Source organism: Amblyomma americanum, chromosome 3 (assembly GCF_052857255.1).
Source record: "Amblyomma americanum isolate KBUSLIRL-KWMA chromosome 3, ASM5285725v1, whole genome shotgun sequence".
Taxonomy (NCBI): Eukaryota; Metazoa; Arthropoda; class Arachnida; order Ixodida; family Ixodidae; genus Amblyomma; species Amblyomma americanum.
The window spans coordinates 190,080,817-190,105,816 of record NC_135499.1 but is presented as its reverse complement, the minus strand read 5'-3'; the positions used below and the strand labels follow the sequence as shown (position 1 = coordinate 190,105,816).

General features: G+C 47.9%; 1 protein-coding gene across 2 annotated transcripts; it reads left to right on the top strand.

Annotated features, from left to right (window-relative positions):
- Positions 1–3,650: 3,650 nt before the first annotated feature.
- AQP (aquaporin) lies at positions 3,651–23,724 on the top strand. 2 transcript variants are annotated; one of them, XM_077659307.1, is made up of 6 exons: positions 3,651–3,773; positions 10,471–10,740; positions 13,451–13,646; positions 14,375–14,456; positions 17,172–17,310; positions 20,504–23,724. In XM_077659307.1, the coding sequence occupies exons 2-6, from the start codon at positions 10,497–10,499 to the stop codon at positions 20,683–20,685; spliced, it is 843 nt and encodes a 280-aa protein (XP_077515433.1). In that variant the 5' UTR covers positions 3,651–3,773; positions 10,471–10,496; the 3' UTR covers positions 20,686–23,724. The 2 variants fall into 2 exon arrangements, with proteins under 2 accessions (XP_077515433.1, XP_077515432.1); XM_077659306.1 differs by lacking the exon at positions 3,651–3,773 and having other exon boundaries at positions 10,274–10,740; positions 20,504–20,814.
- The last annotated feature ends 1,276 nt before the right edge of the window (positions 23,725–25,000 follow it).

Genomic DNA, 25,000 nt, shown 5'->3' with positions numbered 1-25,000 from the left:
ATTAAAATTTATAAGTTTTTGAATAAGTTCGGCTACATGTTTGGCCTCAGGTTCACCGCAGTTTCCGGGCTATGGTCGCCTGAATTTGCTTATAATGGCAGCTAAAAGCATTTCATGTTAAAAAACAACAACACATAGCCCACATACAAGCTCGAGAGGGTACGAGAAATTGGAACGAAGATTTTCGGGATACAGGGAAACACCACTCGAACGAATTTTAGCGAAACTCCCCGCCGAAACTCCGCTGCACCGCCGTGGTGTCTCAGTAGTTAGACCACTCGGCTACTGATCCGGATTACCCGGGTTCTAACCCGACCGCGGCGGCCGCGTTTCCATGGAGGCGAAACACAGAAAGGCGCCCGTGTGCTGTGCGATGTCAGTGCGCATTAAATATCACCAGGTGGTCGAAATTATTCCGAAGACCCCCACTACGGTACCTCTTTCTTCCTTTCTTCTTGCAGTCCCTCCTTTATCCCGTCCCTTACGGCGCGGTTCAGGTGTCCGCAGAGATGCCAGACAGATACTGTGCCGTTTTCTTTCCTGAAAACTAATTTTCATTTTTCAGTTCAAGCGAACATTTGGCAAGCATTACCTTGCTGCTTCTGGGTCGGAATGCGTCACTTCGCGAGACGTGGAGTAATTTTTATCCGGAAAACTTCGGGAAACTGCAATCCCGAAGCTGCGGAGCTCGTGAAATTTCGCAGCGCTCTGCGTTCACTTGCAAAGCTGCAGGATTGCATAGCTGGTTTCGGTTGGCGTGGCTACACGGCTGGTTTGACTCTAGAAGCAAGAGCCGGACCAATTGGCTAGCGTGCTTGCTTCACTCCCATCTCGGGAAGAGATTTGTCTCTGAATAAAATGCAACGAGAATTTCAGCGATGCATTGAATATAATTTGAAAGCCCATGCTGCCTGGCAGTAAGGAGCCTGCGACACACTGCGGCAAAAGAAGCCGCGAGAGGTCGTGCACGACGAAGAAAAAAAGCGGAAGTGGAACGTGGCGTAGAGAGTGTGCCAGAGAGAGAACAGGATAGGATAGGATGAACTTTACTGCTCTAGTTTCTATACACTTCAGAGTGCAGAGGTCGTCTTCATCTTGCGATGTCTTCGCCCTCTTCAGCGGGTGGAGCCCCTATTCCAGGGCCCCATTCGATCTGGCAGTTTTCACAGCATGTTGTACCAGCCTTCCTTGGAAGGCTGGATTGTGGCTGGAAAGCGCTTCCTCCCACTGCTCCCGACACGGTTCTTTCTGATTATGGAAACTATAATTGTCCTTGCACTCCCACGTTGCGTGATACACCGTGGGTCTGCCTCCGCATTTGGGGCACGAGTCCCTGTACTGCGTTGGATAAATCATATTTAATCTGAAAAGATTAGCTAGGGTTTCTGTTTGGAGCCTCCTCCATATGACCGCCTCTTCCTGAGTGAGGCTAGAGTGCGGTTCCAGATATATTTTCCTCACCCCCCTGTAGTAATTGGTGATTTCTGAGAAGGTGGGCATTACGTTTTCTGAGTCCCCCTCCGGCCTGAGTGGCAACCACAGGGTCGATGAGGCCGCTCGAGCTTACACTCAGAGAACAGGAAGAACGCAGTCGGCGACGGACGTGTACGATAACTGCTGGTTCCCAGGCTTGGGCCTCAGCCGCAGACGTCCGGGCTACCAGACCTGGACAGCCCGTCGTCGAGAGCCTGAGCCACCAGACCCAGGCGCCGCTGTTCCTTTCCTGTCCGGCCGCCCCTGCACGCGGGCCGCCTCCGTCGCCACCACTGCTTACCCGAGCTACCTGACCTGGGGGCCGCGCCCAGATCCCGCAAGTGTGACGGCTTCCTGTGTCAGCGTTGAGGCCCGCCGTGGATAGCGCCGTCAACCGTACTCCAACGCTGTGACGCTGACGCCTGCCGTGGAGACTGCCGTCCACACTACTTCCCCACCAGGGCACCGACCGGAGTCCACAGACTGCGCCGACGCCACGCCACACCTGCTCGCTCGACGCGCCAACTATCCACCAGGCTCATCACTGGGACACGAAATACTTGAGTGCACCTTTGTTTTTTTTTAAGCTCTCTCCTTTACCTGTCGCGAGTGTTTTTTGTTTTTGTTTTTCCTTTCGTGTTTTTTGTTGGTTCATTTCCTCCCAAGACTTAAATTACAGTTTTTTTTTGCTTTACATGCCGCCTCGTTTACCTCTTTTACCTTTTAACGCGTGGTAAATTTAGCCTGCAGTCTTTCCCCTCACACCGGCCTGCATTTGTACCACCACTACAGGTGCATAAAAACACGAACAAACTCGCCCACTCTAAGAGGTCGGCAATGATGAAATATATAGTTCAAAAAAAAATATGAAGTTCAGCACAAAATTGCAGCACTTGTCACAAACACCAAATTCACAATACACGCTTGAAGCTTTCAGTACTGTGAAATATATACTTACTTCAAGAACCATGTGATTGTTTGATGCATACTCTGGTTAATCAGAATGAGTGGCTGCGTGTTCATTTCCATTCAGGAAACTTTTATTTAAGCGAACACTTCATATGAGGCCCCCTGAAGTTCGTCAAAGTGGTGTTTTACCAGCGTAAAGACTAGCGGAGTGCGGTAATCGCGGTTTAAACATTCAGAGTATTCAAACGCCTTTCTATTAGCAATTTTCAGCAGTAGAAAAGCAATAAAAGAAAAAAAATTGCTTGTGCTCATTTTCTCTGGTTTACTCGACCAAACAAATCACTTATTGTTTGATTGATTGACTGACGAAAGTGCGAGTCGGATAACAGCAAAACATGCTCCATGATGAATTCAAATTACTTCGCCACATTAGATGTCCTCATTTCGTCCTCGCATGCGGGAGGTGCGGGGTTCGATCCCCAGTGCCGCAGGGTACCCACCGGTGATACAATGGGTACAAGCTTTCCCCTGGTCTGGTGCTCGGCCTATTTAGGGTTTGGGAAATGGGTCTTTGACCTCACCTTGTGAAGTCTAAAATACCTTCTGCCATGGCGCTCTTTGGCCATATATGCCCTTGCGCCATAAAAATCCATAATCATCACCTATCATTTCGTTCAGTTTCACCATTTCCTATTTTCCTCTTACCACGCTCAGTTTGTACTAGCGAACTTGGTAGGGAAGACCTTGTAAAGCCATCCGATATATCACGCCACCTGAGGCGACCAGTGCATGGGCCTTCGCACCTGACTGCGCCCGTGAGATGCGCCACTGCGCTCACGCGCACCCGAACTGTAGCAGACGCGGCGGGCGAGCAAACGTGCGCAGAAAGACGCAGCGTGATGACGCGCACGCAAACGTCACTAACGAAGCGGCACAGACGTTTTCATCGCGTTGTACGCGGACGACTCCTTTGTCTCTCTCGGAGGCGACGACGTTCGGTCTGCGTTCGACCCGACTACGCCGAGCAAGACCTTGTTCTTGGGCTACTGAACTTTGAACGATCGCAAAAATAAAAAAAGCAGCCGAGTCACAAAACGGCATTTAGCCTGGCCTGAAGACGTTTACAATCAAAGGCGTCCAGATCAGATGCTGATCCTGGGCTTCCCAAGTGGCATGCAGCAAGGGTTGCCTCTGCCGTATTGCGCGCTCTCTCGCTCTCGTGTGTGCTCCCGCGTCCTGGCACCCTTGGACACCTGACAAGCAGGGATGCTGAGAATAGCGTCACAGGCGGCAGCCTTGGCCGCGGCTCGGCTCGCGGCTGCGGTCCCGGCGTTGCCTCCCCCCCTTGCACTCCCGGCCCCAGGGTCGACGTAGAGGCCGCCCGCTAAGAGGTGAGTGTGTGTGCGCTTGTGTCTGCCGAACAGTTCGCTTTCTGCGCTTGTTTCTGTCATGGCCAGACATTGGCCACATCAGAGGCGATTGCACGCCGTTCCAGTCCGATCAGGTGTGACCTGTAACAAGTTATAAAAGCGTGGCGATTATGCGGTTGTGCTGTCGGCGGCTGTTGATTTCATATACGAATTCTGCTCTGAACACTGTAACGCAGTGGTGGAGAGAAGGTCGGCCACGAACTTGGTATTTTTTGAGATTGCATTCTCGGTTGTACGAGAGGCCAACAAAACGAGTCAGAGGTCAAAACAGGTCTGCAGCTGTCCTGCGCTCAGACTTTTCCAGGGGGTAAAACAGACCGAACTCAGGCCATGCCAACTTCGTTAAACAGCGGTGTTTAGCGCCGCCTTATACATGCAGTGAGTTATCCCGTCAGGTGCCCGTTGGTGTACTGTGGAGAAAAACAAAGCTATAGTCATAGAGCTGAACTCGGCAGAAGTCAGTTGAGATGTTTCAAATTTATTTCATAGAGTCTGTACTCTTTCAATTGATACTTTACTGCTACAAAATGACCTCAATTAAAGCGTATACGGACGCGAAGCCCGTCCGAAGATTAATGTCGTGCCAACCGGAAAACTAGCACAGACAGGCAAGCCCAGAACTCGGCCAGATAGCAACAGCTGCTTGAAAAGAAGTACACAGAAGTTTCAGTATCTTAGGAATGTTTCTGCATATCTTGTTTACGCCGTATCTTCTGTTACAATAAAGCGCATGAACGAAATAACGGATACAACGAATCGCGAGTGATTCCACTTGAAAGCTCCCACACAACCGCACGCATTCCCGGCGTCTCTACCTTTTCTTCGAATAATGAGGTGAAGGTGTGGGGTAAATGAGCGGTTCCATGTAATGGCGGTGCAATCTGCGTGTATTTTATTTATTCAGAGATACCTGCAGCACCACGAAGGCATTATTTCAGGGAGGACATACATCGAAATGAAATATTACAAGTTCTACAGTCAGATGACGCGACATTAGAGCAGCAAAAAAAAAAATGCTACCCATATTCAAGAAGACTATGCTTCACACTGTGGACACTGACCAACTTGCACGAGATGAAAGTCGTAAAACAAGCCCGCGGAACGTTTGCATTTATGAATGTCGCTGAAAGGAACTCCTCCCTTGTGCTAAGACATAACAGTAGAAAAGGTAATGTCGACCTCGTTCTCAGCTTCAAGTTCATTGCGCGTTTAGAAATTACATTCGGTAATAAGACTACCTCACCCCCCGCCCCGCGCACACACACACAAATTTCCAAGTTTCCAGCTGCCCCTGGAAATTTCGTGCTCGAATAACTTTGTGAGCCCTTTTTCATACTCAGGGAACGCGAAAGTTCCGAAGTTTTCTTATTGTTTACCTGTTTGAGAAAAATGGAGGACCTAGTAAAGAGCCTTTTAGTATTATTCTTGTTCACGGTGTACCTGTACGTGCGCTATGCGTACTTCACAAAAATTTTGATGTCTTGGCAGACGTTCCAGATGCACGCGAAATGAAAAAGAAGTAGCAAGCACTTTAGTACACGACGCAAAAATATCCTATCACATGTTTTATAAAGGGTTTCAAATCAAAACGTTTCACGGATCTCTGGCCGCTTAGAAGCTAATTTATTGTAATCAACCCGGAAATGAACAAACTAATTAAGAAACTAAGAACACTCCTGAGCGAGGCGCTATTTAGTGACAACAATCCCGCCTTAACTTCATTCTCACTACATGAACAGGGCCTTCTTTTTTTCTTCACTCAGTGGTGCATGTTACACGGAGCACCCTGTATAAAGCCAGCCTTGCCAGCGGTAGTGCACCTTAGATCCTTATGGGGAGAAACCAGTTTTGCAGAAAAGCGCCTGAAAAAATGAATTAATAAATCCTACGTTGGTAGTTCTGTGCTTGTAAGAAAGCCTGTTTTATTTCGTGGTGCGGGAAGATACTTCTTTATTCGACTTTTTTTTTTGCCGTAGCCTCACCATACCGAATGTTCTCATAGAATAGGACGCAGTCGCTCAAAAACTTTATTTTTGTAAACAAAACAAAACAAACCCAGACGACTCTATAGACAGACTCGGAACAGCATTAATTTCATTTAGCTGCATACCAGTTGGAGTCAAATTCACCCAAAGATGTTTAACCTGTTCGCAACACCAGCACGCTCCGTGATAATCTATTGGACATTTAACAAAGTATACCCGCTCAGCCCAGGTATATACAATTTATATCAATGCTTCTGCGGAGTAAACGCGTCGGGCTCACCACCTGAAGGCATTTGTCCTCGCACGGAGTGGCTGGTCAATAACAAAACAGTACAATGTGTGTTTTCACAGGCGTATTTCTTGAAGCGAAAAATTCCCTTTTTAAACATTCATTTTCTACCCACTATGATGCGGTGCCAGTCACGAAATGTTCACGTGCTTACTGTTTATTGTTCGCGTCTTTGAATTGGCGGGTGTCACATATAACGAGTTGAAGAAGAGCAGCTGTGATCAGACGAAAAACGTGGATAAAGGCCCGGCTAAACATAGCGGCGACCCCGACGGTTACGTAAGAACTGCTCCCCCCCCCCCCCCACCCCACCCCGCCCTAAATAAAAAAAAAATCTTGCAAACGTGCCAGCTGTCACGCCAGCCTTCAACACCGGACTGAGTTTGCACAGCTGCAGCTGTTTCGGTCGAACAAGATCAAGAAGTCAGCGAGGCGCTTGTGTCGAACACATGCGAGGAAAACATGAGGTTAAGTTACCATGTGCGATGCAGTTACCGATAAAAGATTACAGATTGCAACGAAAGAAAGGCAAATGGACTTTGCCAAACTGCACTTCGAGTCACCAAAAAAGACAAACTGACGTGTCGGCACAGTGCGCCCCCTACCCCCTTCCCCCCCATCTTCGCGAATGTTTGTTACAAAGCCAGAACGGCAGAAATAAGATTCTGCAGCGACATGGATGTTGTGCCTGTCTTGTTAAAGCAAAAGCAAACAGGGCGAATTTTATTGTGCCGAAGCTATAGACTTGTCAGTGAGACGTGCCGCAATCAGAAACTTTGGATTACAAAGTTAAGTAACGTCGAAATTTGGTCTGGTCGGCGCATGGTAAAAATAAGGAAACAGCGTAGGGACGAGACTTCCGCTCCGTTTTTGTCTTTTATTCCTTCAAGTTTTGTACCTGAGCTGTTCCGTTCTAGTTTGGGATTACAGTTACAGCAGTTTTGATCTCAGCGTGTAGCGCCCCTCAATTTCGCCCATGGCAAATAACCGGTAACGATGTCTGAATGACTTAATCTCATTTCGACGCTATACTTACAATTATTTCATCAAAAAAGAAAGGCGGCAAAAAGAACTACGACTAGCTCACATATATAGAATTACTCAATCACGACAGTCTCTTGAAAGTTAACAGCAGAAAGAGCAGCGCAGATTACTAAACTGCCAGAAAATGCCTACTCTGACAAATTAGGATCGAAAAAGAAACAACATAAATTTCGCAGAAGGAAATCGTGCTGTTTGGATGCACCAGTTAAAAAAAATGAAGATGCTAACAAGACGTCTCTCTTCTTAAGCAACCTGATCTCCTCCTGCAGGTATAACCCTATTCACAAAAAGGACAAGGCAGTAAATAAAATAATTATTGGAGAAACTAGGCCTACACCACGGGTTAAAAGTTTCGGCGAGAGTCGTCACTGGCCACACATCTGACGCGCAGGCGGCGGCGGCGGCTTAGCACTGACGATTCCTACACTGTCCCTGCTGCGCGGACGTCTAGCACGAACCTCGTTCGAGATGACAGTCTAAGGTCGACCCCATTCGGCGAAGAAGCCATGGTCTGCGTGTGTGTGGACTTTGGCACCAAGCGGCCAAGCTGGTGAAGGTGCAGTGGTGGGTGGTGGCGTTTCTGGAAAACAGCAGTGGGTGGGTGGGCAGCGCATCCAGCGCCCCTAGGGGATTGCAGGGGATCGAGGCAACTTTCCCCGCTCCGGTCCCGGAAGTTATTTGGAGGTGCACCCAGCGGAGGGTGCTCCAGGTCCGGAGGAGGCACCTTCCGGGTCCAGAGCATCCACCCTCCGGAGCTCCCTCGGTGGCTGCACCTCCGGGCAGCTGCCAAACTCTACGGAGCACGTTTACACGAAGGCCCAGGGTGGGCTCCCTATAACGGCCCTCACCGCAAAATCCCCAGGCGATCATACGATGTGATATGCGACAAATCCTTCGTGGCTGCAACTTGTTGCTCCACGAGCCGGGTGACACCTGACATCGTAGCCCCCCGCGTTTGTTAGAGACCCGGCGGACCATTCGGCCTATACCTGAGTTCCTACCTTGCGCAGTCTGGCTAGTGTTGTTTCAACTCGTCTATGTTTGTGGATGAAAAGACCAAGTACTCTGATCTCGTCGTGTTCGGGTATGGGGCCGTTAGGCAGGGATAGTTCCAGTTTGGTATCGCACTTTGGTGATGGGCGAATGTGCACAAATTCAGACTTAGCCGGGGAGCACTGAAGGCCGCAATGGCGAGCGTATAGGCATCTACGATCGCTGCCGCTTGCTGCAGGTGGGTTTCTATGTCACCGACTGTGCCGTTTTTGGCCCAGATGGTTATGTCGTCAGCATACAGCGCATGCTGAATGCCTTCGACTTTCGCCAGCTGGGCCGGGAGATTCATCATGGCGAGATTGAAAAGGAGCAGAGAAAGAACCGCGCCCTGCGGGGTTCCTCGCGTTCCTAGTTGGTAAGGGCCGTGTTCTTCGTCTTGTATCCTCACGATGGATTGTCGTTCAGATAGGAATTGTTTGACGTACTGAAAGGTTCTGCGACCGCAGTTGGTCTGGGAAAGATGTTGTAGGATGCTTTCGTGTTTGACATTGTCGAAGGCGCCCTTTAAGTCTAAGGCGAGTACTACCTTGTCGCTTAGGGGGTATTCGACGGGGTTGAGAATTTCTCGATCGAGTTGTAGCAGAATGTCCTGCGCGGATCGGTGCGGGCGAAAACCGTACATGGTGTCAGCGAATGCGTTGTGGTCTTCCAAAAACTCGGACAGTCTATCTCGCAGCATCGTTTCCATAAGCTTTCCCGCACAAGACGTAAGGGAGATGGGGCGAAGGTTGTCCGTGTTTATGGCTTTTCCGGGTTTGGGAATGAAGGAGACCAGAGCGGTCTTCCATTCGATTGGGAGGGGTTCCTCGCCTAGCCACATAGAATTGATGTACGCGAGGAGGTCTTCGTAGGCGGGGTCCGGGAGGTTGGCAAGAAGTTTCACGGTAATTTTGTCCCTTCCCGGCGCCGTTCCTCGCTTCATTTTACCCAGTGCCGCCTTCAGGTCGTACAGTTGGAACGGTCGATCCAACTCCGCGTTCTCGGAACCTGCATAAGAGTACGCGGGCCCTCGGGGGTCCTGTTGAGTGCAAAGGTATTGGTCTCGTAGTTGTTCTGCCAATTGAGAAGTATCTCCATCGAAGCTGTGGATAGCCCGTTGGAGATGCTTTTGCGTCTCTGCACGAGTCTGTGTTGGGTCGATTAGGCCGCGAAAAAGACGCCACGTACTTCGGTTTGACATTTGCCTAGCTGCCGTGTTACAGCGATCTACCCAGTTCGAGTCGGCGAGTTGGGCCGCGTACTCTGCCGCTCGCTGGGTGAGCTCGGTGATCCGGGCTTTAAGTTTCCTGTTGTGTTTCTGTCGGCGCCATCTGCGGACCAGGCTATGCCGCGCCTCCCAGAGGTGCAGGAGGTGGTTATCCACCTCCGGCGTGGCCTCCGAGAGTTTAATTTCTTTCTGTGTCGAACGAAGGTGTGTAACCACTTCCTGAGTCCACGCGTGGTATCCTCGTTCGCGAATGGGGGTCGGGTTTGTGTAGGATTGCCGGAACTCATTCCAGTCGGGGAGTCGGGCTTGCGCGTGGGGTCTTGCCAACGGTTTAGTCCTAACGGTGATTTGGATGAAGCAGTGGTCGCTGCCGAGGGTTTCCTCGGTGTTTGTCCACTCAGCATGTCTGATGTTCTTGGTGAAGATGGAGAGGATCATTGCCCACATTGCGTCTACATCCGCACAGCGGTCAGTTAAGCGCACCGGTGAGGAACGTTTTAGCCGCATCTAAATGCTTTCGAACAAGGCCGTGAGTGCTTTCGCACTAGCGGAGTGCACTTGGGTATGCATTTTCTGCAGCCTGGCCAACGCTTCCGAAAATGATCGCGACACCCAACTTGTCCCCGCGATTGCAGGCCAAGTTTCTTGGGCTTTTCTTTCCTCTGGCCCGGGGTTTCGCTGCGCGTGGACACGGTGGTCCCAGCAATGCTCTGCGGCAATGCCAAGTCCCCCGCTGCACTCACCTTCCTCTGCTCTTCTTGCAGAGCAGTAAATTAGTTTTGCATACACCGATAAACAGCTACTTATGTTTCGAAATGAACGCAAAAATTTCCGCATGGTGGAGACCTCATCGCGTGAACAGCTTATAAGTTGATGTGTGCCCTGCTACAATACTGACTATAGACAGAGGCAGGATGACCTAACAAACCGTAATAGGCACAGCCATAAGAAATATCAGTATTGGCTTGGGTGTCTCTCAGCAGCCCCCTGCACTCTTATGCATGGAGTGCCCTTTGCATGCCGACTGGCTGAGAACGGTGCCCTTGCGAAGCGGAAACGCGTCTTGCCGCACGCGGGCAGACCGGTGCGCAGGACAGCGGAAAGGCATGGAAGAGCCGGAGCCGGAGGCGGCGGCGGTCGAGGTCGTGGAAGCTGTGGAGGTGGCAGCCGCGGTCGTAGTGGCGTCTTCGTACCTGGATGAGCTGGTCCCTTACCTGGTGCTGCTGGGCAACACGCTTCTCTTCGCGCTGGTCCGACGGCTGGCGTTCCGGGTGTCGCCGCTCAAGTGGCGGCTGGCCGTCTCCGAAGCCATCGGCACCTGGGAGCTGTGCAGCGACGTCGCCGAGCTAGGTGCGTCCTCGCCACGTGTTCCACGTAAAGAGCGAAGCGCTGCAGCCGCTGTCACTTATTCCATTTGCATTGCAAGGACATCGCCTGTTTATGCATGTAAAAGATGAGACATATAGTTGTCGGAGCGGTTCGTCTCGACAAGCGTCGTTCGTCTCAAGGAACGTTGGTCCGATCCCGGCGATTTATATAAATGGCGCAGGAAACAGAATGTACATCCCATTTTATTCTGCGACTCTGAGACCCTCGCCTGTGCTATTAGTGCTGGTTGTATCGTGTCACTGCAGGTTATAATAAGAAATTGTAACTAATTGCTGAACTGTTAAGTTCGCCTGTCGATCGGACAGCCGGGATCAATGACAGCGCAAGTGGCACTATGAGGCCATGATGGCGCAACACTTGCAGGCGTTGACGTTGTGCAGATGCGAGTTTGCACCGCCAGCTAAATCCCGCCGGGTCTGTTCTCATCCCTTGACAAAATGCGACCTAAATTCTATGAGCAAGATGTGGCAGCAACTTATTAAACTGACACAAGCAAGCAATAAAAGAAACGACGAGAAATTTTCCTGCCGTTGTCTTAATACATGCCGTGAGTTAAAAAAAAAAAGAATTGTAGTACGCTTCAAGGAGACGCCATGATGTATCAGTGGAAGCGATTTCTACCATGTGGAATTTTCATTCAAATGCCGCCAATTATCGGACCTGCATGCTTGTGCGGAGCAGCAGAACACTACAATGGTTGGGCCGCCGCAAAAGTCGCGACGCTGATGTCCTAACTGCTGGCTTACGTGCAAGTACAGAGTCGATCACACTTGTCTAGAGCGTTTGAGTGGTGTGCTGTGGAGCAAATTAAATTAAATCTTATCGCATCTGCTTTGCTGGGGATAAGGCACTGGTGCCTGCGCGGTTCACATGTCTGTTAGGCTGCTCTCCAACGCAATTATTATCAGTGAAAGTCAATACATACCTCAGAATTTCGGTTTATTTCCATTGGGTGGCACCGCTCGAGCGCTCTAGACAAGTTTGGTCGACTCTGTACACACACCTAATTACTTGCAAGACATGCACCCTGAAGTGTAAACCACGTGGTGTGAAGCACGAACGAGTTTTAGCACGCCTATGACACAGTTGACAGATCGGTTGGTTGGATTTTTTTTGGGGCGTGGCAGAGGGGGAAAGGAAATGGCGCAGTATCTGTCTCACATGTCGGCGTACACCTGAACCGCGCCGTAAGGGAAGGGATAAAGGAGGGAGTGAAAGAAGAAAGGAAGAAAGAGCTACCGTAGTGGAGGGCTCCGGAATAATTTCGACCACCCGGGGATCTTTAACGTACACTGACATCGCGCACAGCACACGGGCGCCTTTGCGTTTCGCCTCCATCGAAACGCGGCCGCCGCGGTCGGGTTCGAACCCGGGAACTCCGGATCAGTAGCCGAACGCCTAAACCACTGAGCCACCGCGGCGGGTGACAGATGAGCGCAAACTCGAAAATTACTACTGGGGTGCTTGAGGAACTTGTTGCGAGTAATGCGATAGCGTTACACTTCTATTTCTATTTTTTTCTATTCCAATTTTATTTCAACTTTATTTCAATTGTAGTTGATGCAGTTGTTGAGTACTATAGTCCGATACACTTTAAAAACGCAGCGACTTCTCCCCGTCAAAGGGCCAACTTCCAGCCAATGGCGTCGGCCGATTCTCATGGCCATGTTAGCTCGACAATGCAGGAAGTGGCAGATGAAAGAGGATAGCCCCCTCCCTGCATTGTTGGGGCGCTCCCTGCATTGTGACGCTAGCAGGGTCATGAGAATCGGCCGACGCCATCGGCTGGAAGGGGGTCCTTTGACGGGGAGAAGCCGCTGCGTTCTTGAGTTGCATCTGACTGCAGTACTTACTATCACTGGTCAACATTCCGCATTTTCTCGCCTTTGATGACGACACATAATTTCAATCAATCGCGAGTTTTGTAACGCCGCCACTTATTGGGCGCTTCCGGGGTTTCGTCTCGATGAGCCATCTAATGCATTCGAGTTATTAAGGGAAGAAATGGAAGCCTCACTCCGCTGTCAAATGTTTCGACAAGAAGACTTCGTTTGGGTGCGAAAACGATCCTCTTGACGAAACGCTGACCAAAGGACCGATGGTTGGTTCCCTCCGTCTCCTTGTTCAAATTTGCGCTTGCATTGAATTCGCTTTCGAAGGCATCCCTGCACCCGCCGCGGTGGCTCAGTGGTTAGAGCGCTCGGCTACTGATCCGGAGTTCCCGGCTTCGAACCCGACCACGGCGGCTGCGTTTTTATGGAGGCAAAACGCTAAGGCGCCCGTGTGCTGTGCGATGTCAGTGCACGTTAAAGATCACAAGGTGGTCGAGATTATTCCAGAGCCCTCCATTACGGCACCACTTTCTTCTTTCACTCCCTCTATCCCTTCCCTTACGGCGCGGTTCAGGTGTCCAACGATATACGAGACAGATACTGCGCCATTTCCTCCCCCCCACCCCACCAAAAAAAAAAAAACTATTATTAGTCTTTCCATCTTAACATCGCACCTGCAGTGTTCTTCATCGCTCGTAGTCATGATTCAAGCCCCCAGTTTAAAGCTGCAGCCAGTCTCGGCATCACAGGTGAAGGTACAGTACAATCACTTCGATGCATTTGGCGCGATACACAGGTGTACGGTTGCACCCTGCTTGGTCCGTGGGGGTTGTGCGCAGGCATCGTGTACGAGAGGCACGGCGTGTGGGCGCATGCGCTGGCGCTGCTCGTCTGCTGCGTGTGGTGGTGCAGGGCGTTCGGCGACGCCGAGGCCTGTCCCTGCGGACCCATCGAGGATATGCTGTTCGCCATCGGACCAGGGGACTACCGTGCCCGACTGCTGGGAGAGCTACTGGGCGGAGTGCTCACCGCCATGTGAGTCGCTCAAAAAATGCCTAGCAGTATGGAAAGACCTGTCATTCGAATCCAGATGCGGTCACGCGACTCACGCCAGGGAAACTTCCTTTCTTCTCTTAGTACCTCCTTTATGCCTTCCCATACGGCGCGGTTCAGGTGTCCGCCGAGATGTGAGACAGATACTGCGCCATTCGCGTTCCCCAAAAAACTAATTTTCAGTTTTTTTTTCAAAGTGTCGCTCCTTGCGACCAGCTGATTAAAGGCGCGAAGACCGCTCCAAAATGTGTCTAGTTGGCTTCCTCGTGTTGTTCGGACTGGTCTTCCGTACGCATGAGCCAAACAGTGCGCATCAAAGTCCTCCTGGACTGCAGCAGTCATTCTGTTATCCGTGCTCAGTGCTGGAACTGACGAAAAGAAATTTTTGAACAGCACCAACTTCAGAAAATTTGTGCCGTGCATAAGGTTCCCGAAGTTTGTTCAAATTGAACGGGGCGGCAACGTTCTTGTAAGCCTTTGCAGTTAGGCATGGAATAAAGTGCAATATCGTAACGTGTCATAAGTGCAATAGGACCTGAATTTCGTGTGCGCGTACTGAAACGCGCACAGATAGTTTGTCGATTTTAATTTGCGCTTGAAACATTGCAGAAAGTGTCTGGCTTCAGGGCATATAAACAGTAAGAGAATACGCGTTTCGTGTGAAACAAGTAGATGATTAACGAACGCTCTCCCCGGTTGTTTCTGGGCAGGTACATAAAGTTCATCTGGTCCTGGCACCTGATCCCTGAGCACAAGACTATGGCCACAACAGAGTGCCAGACCTCGCTTATGGTATGTAGACGAGTTCCATGCACACATTACAGATCTTCACAAATGCTCGGCCATATAAGCGGCAAAAGTGAAGTCAGTCAAAGGTTGAAATTGATCACTGCTGCTCCTAGAACCGCTGTCTAGTGCCAACGAACGTTGCTCTCAATTTCGAAAAAATTAGCACTCACTAATCGAATGCTTCTTCCAGCACATTGCCATATGGTTTGACTGACCGTTCGTGATTCTAAAAAGAAAACTGGCTCGTGGTAACAACATTTCACGATAGAACTGCAACAATTCAATCTTAATAGAGCCAACATTAGGCTGCTAAACAACATCACCGAGTGGCATTGCAGAATGAACATGTCAGTTTAAAAGTGAGACAGCCTCCATCTTCCTTGAAGCGAAGCCAACTTTTCAGCACTCTGAAAGCTAAACTGCTTTCTCATATGCCACGAGGAGATTGCGTGCCGTTACGCTAGAGGAATGGTAGCAGAAAGTCAAGGCTTGCGAACTTCGATCCGTACTTCGGGCACGCGACGATCCCATCACAGCAGCGACACGCAAAGTGATGCCAGACAAGAGGGCAAACAACCTGTGGCTCCCCTGTACATTGAAGAAAACTTTAAGCTTGTTGCGGCGCTGTTGGCGAGATGTCGCCGAATAAAGTATTGCGGTTGCCTGCAGCCACCGTTTGAGGAATATTTCAACCTTTCAAACAGATTCGAATAATGCAGTATTCTACTTCGGCTTTGAAACAAATAGTAGTATTCGGAGACGTCCACTATTTTCGAAGTATTTTTAAAGCGCCGAGAAACATGCCTTTGTTCATAAGGAACGCTGGAATACAAACAGTCAAAAGATAGCATGCATGTAAGAAAGCAAGGCGTCAGAATTCAATCAGGGCTGCAGCCTCCCTCTGTACATTACTCAAATTTAGCGAAAATGCGCCGCTGTTACATTGCTTTACAAGTTGAGGTTTTTATATAGAACTGCGTGACGTGGCACGGAATAGAATGCGGAGATTTTATAACTGGAAGACCGCGGCTAGCGATGAACGTGTCTTTGCTTCTGCTCTTTTGAAAATGTTCCAGCAGAATTATCATCTAACCGAATTTGTCACACTGGTTCCTAGTCTATAGCAGGCCCTTTAAACACAGTAACTCTTCTGATTCAGGCTTTTATGTAATTGAAAGATCTTTCACGCTGAGTTTTTGCTGCTGAAGCGTTCATATTAAAAAAAATCTTGAAATTTTATCGCTGCTAATAAAACGGCCAACATGCTGAACCCTGCAATACCGCACCCCTGCCCGTCAATTCGTCGCAGTTTAGTTACTTCAGCTCCAATTTATCTCTACTTTCCGAGAATACTCGCTTTTGCCAACTAAAAAAAAATAAAAATCTACACGGTTGCAGTCAGCTACAACAGGGCCAGTATAAGTGCATTTCAAATCGCCGTTTCTTTAAAGCAGCATACAAAGCAAAACTTGTTGAAATTATGTCATTACGGTAATCATAAATTAGCCGTGCAAATTAGGTACTATGTTAGGAAATTGTAATATCCGCCAAGTACGTATAACACTCTCGCTCAATGCGAAGTCGACACGGACGGCAGCTACTTCGCAGTTGCAAGCGAGAAAATGGGTTTATGTAAGAAAAGTGGGTAGGAAAGTAAATGCAACGATGGCGAACTTGGTAAAACAATGTTGTGCTATACAGCGTCGGCGCTGAACGTAACAACAAATGTTCTCTAAATGCTGCTAAGAAATTGATACACAGAACAGAATGTCTGCTCTGGTCACTAATGTGATATACCTACCTGCATAGAAATGTTCTCGGAAGCGACGTCCTACAGAGGGCCCACAGGGACAAAGCAAGCATTGCTCGCTCCGCAGCTTAGTTTTGGAATAAAGCTTCATCGTTATAGAGACTTAATTCAGCTTTGCTATGTCCACGCGGCACATTCCACATATATACCCGTACACACCGGCGAAACGCATGGGTACACCTTCCACATAAATGCATTCCCACCGAGGGCACTATTACCACTACTTTCCTGTGCTTTTCTCCTCCCAGAAGCCCACATAGGGGGCGGATTTACAGGCCAATCCTAGAGCGGGCAGTCCCATTTGAACCATGTATTTATTCAGCATTTTTCGTCAAAAAATGGAGTTCAGCAAGGAGAAGTGGACTTTTACCAGTGGGAGCGCCAAGCGGTGGGCTAGCGGACGTCGAAAACAGTGCAAACTGAACAAAGAGCTAATACAGCTAACGCTGTAACCATAAGGCTACATCGGCCAGTGGCCTTGAGTTTAAGCACCCGCCTCGTATGCTGTGAGTACTGGGAGGTGCGGGGTGTACTACAGGTGGGAGGTGTATTTTTCAGTGGGTGCCCAGCAGTGGGCTTGCAGACGCCGAAAACGGCGCAAAACTGAGGGAAGAGCTAACAACAGCTAACACTGTAACCACAAGGCTACCGTGGCCAATGGCCTTGTGTTTAAGCACCCGCCTCGTATACTGGAGGTACTATAGGTGGGAGGTGTATTTTTCAGTTGGTGCCCAGCAGTGGGCTTGCAGACGCCGAAAAGTGCAAACGGCCGAAAACCGCGCAAAATTGAGGAAAGACCTAAGACAAGTTGACGCTTTAAAAAAAAAGCAAAACAATAGATTTCGCCGGTTGAATCGACGATTCTCGAGTAAAACTTGCACAAGAACCCATACTGTCCTCTGCCGCAGGTAAGCCCGGGCAAAGGCGCGTTAATCGAGGGCCTCATCACGTGCGTGAGCCGGTTCGTGGCTATGCGCTCCATCTACTGGACGGACAACGTTTCCACCGCCATCAACTCCATCACCACTGTCATCTTGGTGCTGGCCGGTGAGTATATGCCTCCGCCCAACGGCAGGTTTTAGAAGGAAGCACGCCAGGAGAAACGAGGACTCACCTCTTCCAGTTATATAGCGAAATATGCTTAGAGTTTACGGAATGTCTACATAAGTTTGATGCTCGTTTTATGGTTTTTAAAAGCCGCCTGACGGTTGTAGAAAGCTAGCAAGCCAGCAGGCATATTAGACGCTTTTAGCGTACCGGAGACGTATACAGGTTTATCGGACCCCTCTTGCGCATGCGCAATGGCGTTGTTGGGGTGAGGGTAAACCGGTACAGGTCTCCGGTATGCTAAAAACGTCTAATCTAAGCGCTTCTTGAGTACGCGTCGCAATTGTACATGTATGCCAGGGTGCACTTTCACATGCTTGATTCTCTTAATTTGGCGGCTTCTGGGCGGAAAGTCGTCACGTGACATGTCTCGATCTGTCTTATGCATTCAGAGCAGCGGAGTTAATATGTGGGCGAAGAGATGTCTTCTAGAGCTGCGTGGTTGGATCTTGAGCGCGAGAAACGGTCACCATTACCTCGTGCTCCTAGCGTTGAAATCACACCGAACAAGTAGCGAGGCGATGTGTAAATGCACTTGAGGCGCTTCATTCATCTCATCACAACTTAGCGAAGACCACTTTCTGGCAGTACTGCATAGTTACGCCAGTCATGGCAGGCCACCTTCCTGAATATCAACACAGGAATCGCCACCCTGGCCACAGTTCCCGACAGCCCGCTAATCCCGGGTCAAAGAAAAGCCAAGGCGTTTGGGAGCGTCGAGCCAGTTGAGACAGTGGGTGCATGCCAGAGATCAACTCGCTGGGACTGTAATGAGATGGCCACCCGAAGGCAGTGGCGATAGGCAAGGGCGAATGCGTCCAAAAACTCTGTCATAGTCGATGACGCTGGTCAAATCCTGCGACATTTGTGCCCCAAATGTAATGACTTGTTAGGATTTTTTTTAGACTACAAGAAACATATATAGCCTGGTAGGGGGTTACAACGGCTGTCAACAGTAGCCGAATGAGGACACTGCTCACAGGAAGTGTGCGTAGCCAGCAGCTGTTGCGGTACGGTATGTACGAGTGCGTTTCTTTGATGTTGTGTCATTTCTCTGGTGCCACATGTTCGGTGTATGCATATCGTGACAGTTATTCCTCATCCGATTAGTCACATAACAAGAATGTCCACGGCAAAACGGCCTTGCAAAGAACGGACATGCTTTGTATCAATGTGCCGTGACAGCGGGGATCGCAGTTTAATGCATATATAGAGAGAGTTAACATGTAGGGCGATATGGTCCACGCTAAAAATGCAGCGCTCCCTGCCTTTAGCACAGTTGGAGCCACCTTGGTGCTCTCGGTTGGCAGTATATCCTAGGCACTGTAGTCCCATGCATGACGTCTCCGTCTGCTGCTTCTGCTGGACTACAGTACGGCAGCTACATAATTGTACAGAGTGTTTTAGCGAAGCCCGCCGCAAATTTTTAGTGCAAAAGGTAAACTCTGAGAAAGATCTAACGGTGTTTGTGCCAAGTTAAATAAATAAATAAAAAATAGATCAAATAAATGTCCGGGACTGTGATTCGAACGAGCAGCGGAGCGAACAGATCAGCTTCGCTGCACGAAAGCACTACGCTATCGCCGCAGTCTATCACGCCTCATGTTAAACTGCAACAGACTCCCGTGCTGTGCATTGCACATTGTCTTCTTCATCAACTTCCATCTGCGGCGCGATCGATCAGCTCAACCTTGATCAGAGCTTAACCCGAGTCTAATATCGTCGCCAGATGTGCCAACAACCCAGCAACGCAAAACTATGAGCCAATCAGGCTAAAACATGCTTTTACACGTCGACTCGGTTTAACTGTGTGAAAACCATACCATCTTTTTCATGCCTTATGTAACCTAAACGCCAACTACATATCACAACCATGGTTCGGTTGATGAAGTCGAAGCTGTACCAAGAAATTCAATCGTCAATTATTTACCGGTCATAGGCAAGTACCATACGGTGGTTAAGTATACTAACGTTTAATGCATCATTAAAAGAAGAAAACACGGAAACAAAACTTTGGTGTCTATATTCCTTCAAAATATTTTAGAATCTTTTCCCAATAACTTTTCCACCTAGCCGAAAACTTAGAACCAATATAATCGCTGCTTCTTCAATCGTCATTTCGACTCTTGAGACAGGCTTGCTTTGGCATTGCAGTAAATTAAAACGATCTAACAGCGATTATTACACAGCAATTTTTTTTTTCGTGCCTCACGTGAGCTATACTGACCTTTGACATCAGAGCCATCGCTTGGCTTTTGAAACCAAAACACATGCAAGAGGAAATTATATTATAAATTTTTTAACCGTCATAAGCAAATACCACATGGTGATCCACATGGTGATCCATGTAGACTAATGCCTTACGCATGATTCATTACAAAGAAAACACGCAACCAAAATTTTTGAGTCTATACTCCTTCATGCTATGTTGCTCTGCCTTTTGTAATTCATTGTTTTATTACTTTAGTGGGCCTCGGTGGTCTTTCAAGCTACTCCAATAGCTTTTCGTATGAGGGCCATTCCCTGTGATTTGCTAAGCAGGGCATGACCAGAGCGCTCTAGAACGGTGCAATGACCATGTGTGGCACTTTCTATGATGTGAGAGATCATTGCAAATGTTTTAGGCATTTTGTATATTGAAAGTTTGTAACATTTAAACTAAGTGCAGCCAAGATGAGCGCACAGCCACTCCGGTCTGGACAGCTGCTGTTGATGCGCCACTACTACTGTTGCAAAGCACAAGTTCACCTGACTAAGGTTCAAGGTTTTTGTTTTCAGTGCGTCAGTGTCTCTTTGTCTGAGTACTGTCACTGCTATGTGACCCTATTATCGGCCATCCCTATGCTGCCTAAGCTTTGTTATTCCTTTAAGCTATGAATATAGTAATTATATTTAAAAGATAAACCGTACAGCATCTGGCATTCTCCCTCTGAAAGGAATAGAAATGCATCACCACAAATATTCTAGTCGGAAAAAATTTTCTCGCTGCACTTTTCCATTGCCTTTAACGAATGTAGAGCCAAAAAAGTGACCAAAAACAGACGTTGTATCCCAAACACGCAACTGAATGACAGCGCTGCTAAATGGCTGTATCAGTTTAACTCTCCCGGCACTGGTTACTTGTTTTTTGCAGCTCTCACAACCACTGGCGGCTACTTCAATCCCATCATGGCATCGGCACTTATGCTCGGCTGCGCTGGGAGCACAACGACCGAGCATTTCGCCGTCTACTGGGCAGGGGCACTCATGGGCGGTTTCATTGGGCGCTGGCTAGATGTCCGGTTGGAATACGCCATCAAGGAGAAATACGCCTAGACTCATCAACATGTAGCTAGCAGGACATACTTTTGTGTTGCCAGAATGTTAGTCACACTGCCTAGTATACATATACATTACATTTGGGGTCACCGAAAACATACAAACCACGGTTGATAGCGAACATGCAAGAACACTCAGGTATGAGAGGTTATATATTTATACCCCATACAAACCAATGCATTACTCCTCTGTAATCTTGGCAGTGGAACAACAAAGTCAACCATCCAAGTAACCACAGATACCCATTATATGTCCGAATGATACGTGGTCAGGATAATTCACCTGTTCTTGAATGTGCACCAGACATCTCTTAGATGTTTCCAGGTCATTCAAAGCTATATCTATGCTACCCCCGTAGACATGCAAAGAGTTATTCAGAGCTTGCAGTCAACATCAAGTCCCATGGACATATAAATATTATACATTTCGGCTGAGGCATACTAATGCAACTTGGCACTACTGGCCTCCAGTAGATGAATTCACATTCGGACAAATCCTTCAAAGCAACATGCTTTGCCTGCTAGTTATAGCATATCATCTACCAGAGCCAGTTTTTCAAATGCGAGCAAACTACTGCACAGCGAATTTGATGGACATGCATCGCAGCTATATTTGTTATCCAGTTCTGTAGTTACATGTCGAGATCTCATGTTGTTGCACACATTTCTGTGTTACATTTAGTGCCATGCAGAGATCAAAAAGTTAATCTCTCCTCCACATCGGTAAACGAAAATATTTAAATAGATATCCATTTTACATCCAGGAATAATATTCAGGATATGTGGACACAGTGTGTACATCCAACCTGGATATCCACACTAGCAGATGCTTGAATTTGAGGTGTTAGTCTCATGAATATCTGTACACACATGGGCATTTGTGATAATTCTAGGACCATAATAATGCACAACTTGCTGATCAGTTCACACAGTGAAAAAAAATTCTGAAACCCCAGGGCTGCCATTAGTGATTTTTTTGCACGGCTTGCCTACCAGTACAGTTTTGTGCACAAAAAAAAAAAAATCAGACGGTGCATTATATGCACAGCTGCCAAGTTGGACAGTGTGCCTGTGTCTGATGACAGAGCACGTGAACAAAATTCCTAGTCTTTGGTCCACATTTATAGCCACTGGTTACCGAGACAATTGGTACACAGATGTCACGTCAAATGCGGCACAGATGCAAATATATCTTTGCAGATTTTTCTGACAGTACCGGAATGATCAGTGCAATTTCGTTTTGAACCAAAGCTAGACTTCATGACAACATAGAGGAAGTCATATTTCTTTACATGCTGCATTGAAGAAAAGATGGCACTGCTCATATGATGCATTATGCAATAACATCCAAGACAAGTAGGCTTTATACACTTCTTCCAGATCTTTGACCTACTGTGTTTATTAAGAACACAAACTGAACAAGGGAGAGGGAAGCCTTGGGGAGTTTGCCAACGTTTCGACAAGAGGACTTGTCTTTGTCTAGGCGAAGCGTGCGTCACTGACGGAATTTAAATAGGGTCATCCCTCCGAGCAGGAAGGCGTGAAGTGGGAAGGGCATTAGAATGGGTAGCGTGAATTGTGTCCAGGCATAATGGCTGCTAAAAAGATTAACCGGCTGACCAGCAAAACCATGAATAGAATTAAGTCTGCTCTGTGGAAAGGAATCAGGGGAGAGGGGATGGCAGAGAGATAGCGAAGATAGGCTTGAAAGGCTGCGTGAGGAGCTATCACGTGAGGAGCTGCAGCAGGTGGCATGGTATGAATGGTTGGGATGGCAAGACCTTTTCAAAGAGTTATGTCAGTGCTTGAGTGTACTGTGGAGATTCTAAGTTTCCCTTGTAGATAGTAATGTTCTCTTGGAGACGTTGATCCCTAATGGTTGAAGGTCTTAAATTTGTGGATTAGGAATGCCCCTCTGTATTTTCTACTATTACTACTACTACTAATCTTCATACATGCAAAACTGATCACTCGACTTTACATTTATAGACCCCTGGGAGTCCTCACACCATTTTTGGCACAGTGATGCAGCAGTTAAGCGATGTGCCACTGCCCTGCGATGGTAGGCGCTGCCAATGGTGGGGCTTGTCCAACACAAGTTGCTTTTCCCGCGACCAATCATTAGTTTAACTGCCACATGTCACAGAGGTCAATTTGCTCATAATCCGATGGGTAGGCTGTGATAACGCCACAAGTCATGTGACCTAAGTGGCCCACCTAGCTTGTTTCTCAGGGTATTTTTCGCTCACAATAGTGTCGCTACTGCTGGATTTTCTGCCTAATGGGAGCTTTGGCGCTATCGCGTTAAAATCATTACGTTTTTTCTTTCAGTGATACATGTCGTCCCTATCGTTTCTTTTAACCTGCCCACGCCCTTACTCGTCCTCTTCTTTTCCTTGATTATTGTTTATTCTTGCCCATTTTTACCTTAAGCTCTGTGCCATCTGCTACCATTTCTCAGGAACCCGGTGCACTCCCACCCCCTCCCTTTTGATCATTTACTGCATTCCTCTTCTTTTTTTTCTTCATTTCCCGGTATTTTGTTCAGCCTTAATTCTCAGTTGTGTCCCCCTAGTTTTTCTAGGCCAGCTCAACCAGTCATACCATGCGCCTGTTGCAACTCCCCATGTGTGTGCACACAGCCTTTAGGCCTATGTTCACTATCTGTCCGCCCTCCTCATTCCCCGGATTCCTTTCTGCTGAGCTGTCATATCTCTGTTCACAGTTTTGCAGGTCAACTGGTTAATCCTCTTCAGTAGCCATCTTGACTAGACAAGATTCCTTTTCATGCCCTCCTCCAATCATGGGGCCTTCCTCCTCGGAATGAAGGCCATATTTAAACTCCATAAATGATGAACGGTCTGCCTAGACGAAGACACGTCGCCTTGTCAAAACGTTGGCAAGCTCCCCAAGGCTTTCCCCTCGTTCTTTCACCTATCGTCTGCAAGCAACCCATCTACGTATCCTCTCTCTACTATGTTTATTAAGAGAAATTCTATTGTACCCTACGTGCCTTCTTCAGATGAATGAATGAATTAAAAAAAAAAAGCATTGAACAATGTAATAATGCTTGTCAATACTTTTTGCATAGCAAAACAGTCCCTACAGTTCAGTGTGTCATGTGTCACCAGTGGGTCATGTCCCATATGCAAGCAGTGTGGCCACAAACGGTGAGCAATGCGTTGAAGCTGTGGGATAGGCACGCAAAAAGCATGCATGCAAAGTTGCTATTGCCACCTTCTGGCAGTCAAAGAAGCTGGTATCGCCAGTGGCACACTGGTGTGTCATGCCGCCCCATTGAATATCTAAGGGTGGTCTACTGGTGGGCCATGATGCACAGGGACTAGGGCTCCGAAAACCATTGCCACACTGTGGTAAATAAAATAAAGCACTAGGATGAAAACTATGCTCATAAATGGCCAGCCAAATCCACTGGACTGAGAAACGTGGAAGATGGTGAGTGCATTTTATTCATGTTATAAGAACTTGATAAAAAGGAGGTTTACCTTCTGAGCATTCACAAGTGCCACCAGATGAAAATGTGCACGCATAACTAGTATAGCTCTTCAAACCCCATGCCACTCAAAGCTGCCACACCACAATCAGCTGTGGATTCCTACTACTGGGCCTGACTGTCATAACTATGGTCATTTCGTACAGACTTTACGCAGTGGCTGGCTATAGTTCCCTTCCAAACAAATCTCTGCTGCTTAAATGGATATCACTTCATGAACATAGTGCTCTCAAGCTTGGATAGAATGAAAAATTCTGTAGTACACAGATCGGACACTATGTTTTTGGTGGTGTTGTCAGCAAAAAGAAAATGGTTTTAGTTTGCATTTTTTCAGGGAATTCATCGGCTACGTAAATGTTCAAAGTGCTAAAACTGTGCAAGAATGTTCATGAAGAAGGTCAAGAAACAAACTGAAACAGCACAATAATAAAAAAACATCACTATTAGAATACATCTCTCGCATTCTGAATGTAATGATTAAAATGGTGGTAGGCATCGGTTCTTTCAACACTCTCACTACTTAGGCTGTCCTGTTTTCCGTACGTCATGGTACTAGGCAACATTAAGCATGCCATGTGCACAACTTGGAAAAAACGGCCGCAAAAAGATGACTGAAGTAGAAAGAACAGACACCACAAATGCAGTTTTTTACAAGATGCTGTATTAACTAGCTCAAATGTCAGTACTACTACAATACGTGTGCTCAAGTTTAGTAGTGAATATTTTTTTCTTTTTTTTTCAGTCCTTCAGGCAGCAGCTGCTGCACATGTCTAGAGATGATGTCATTAGATACCTCATT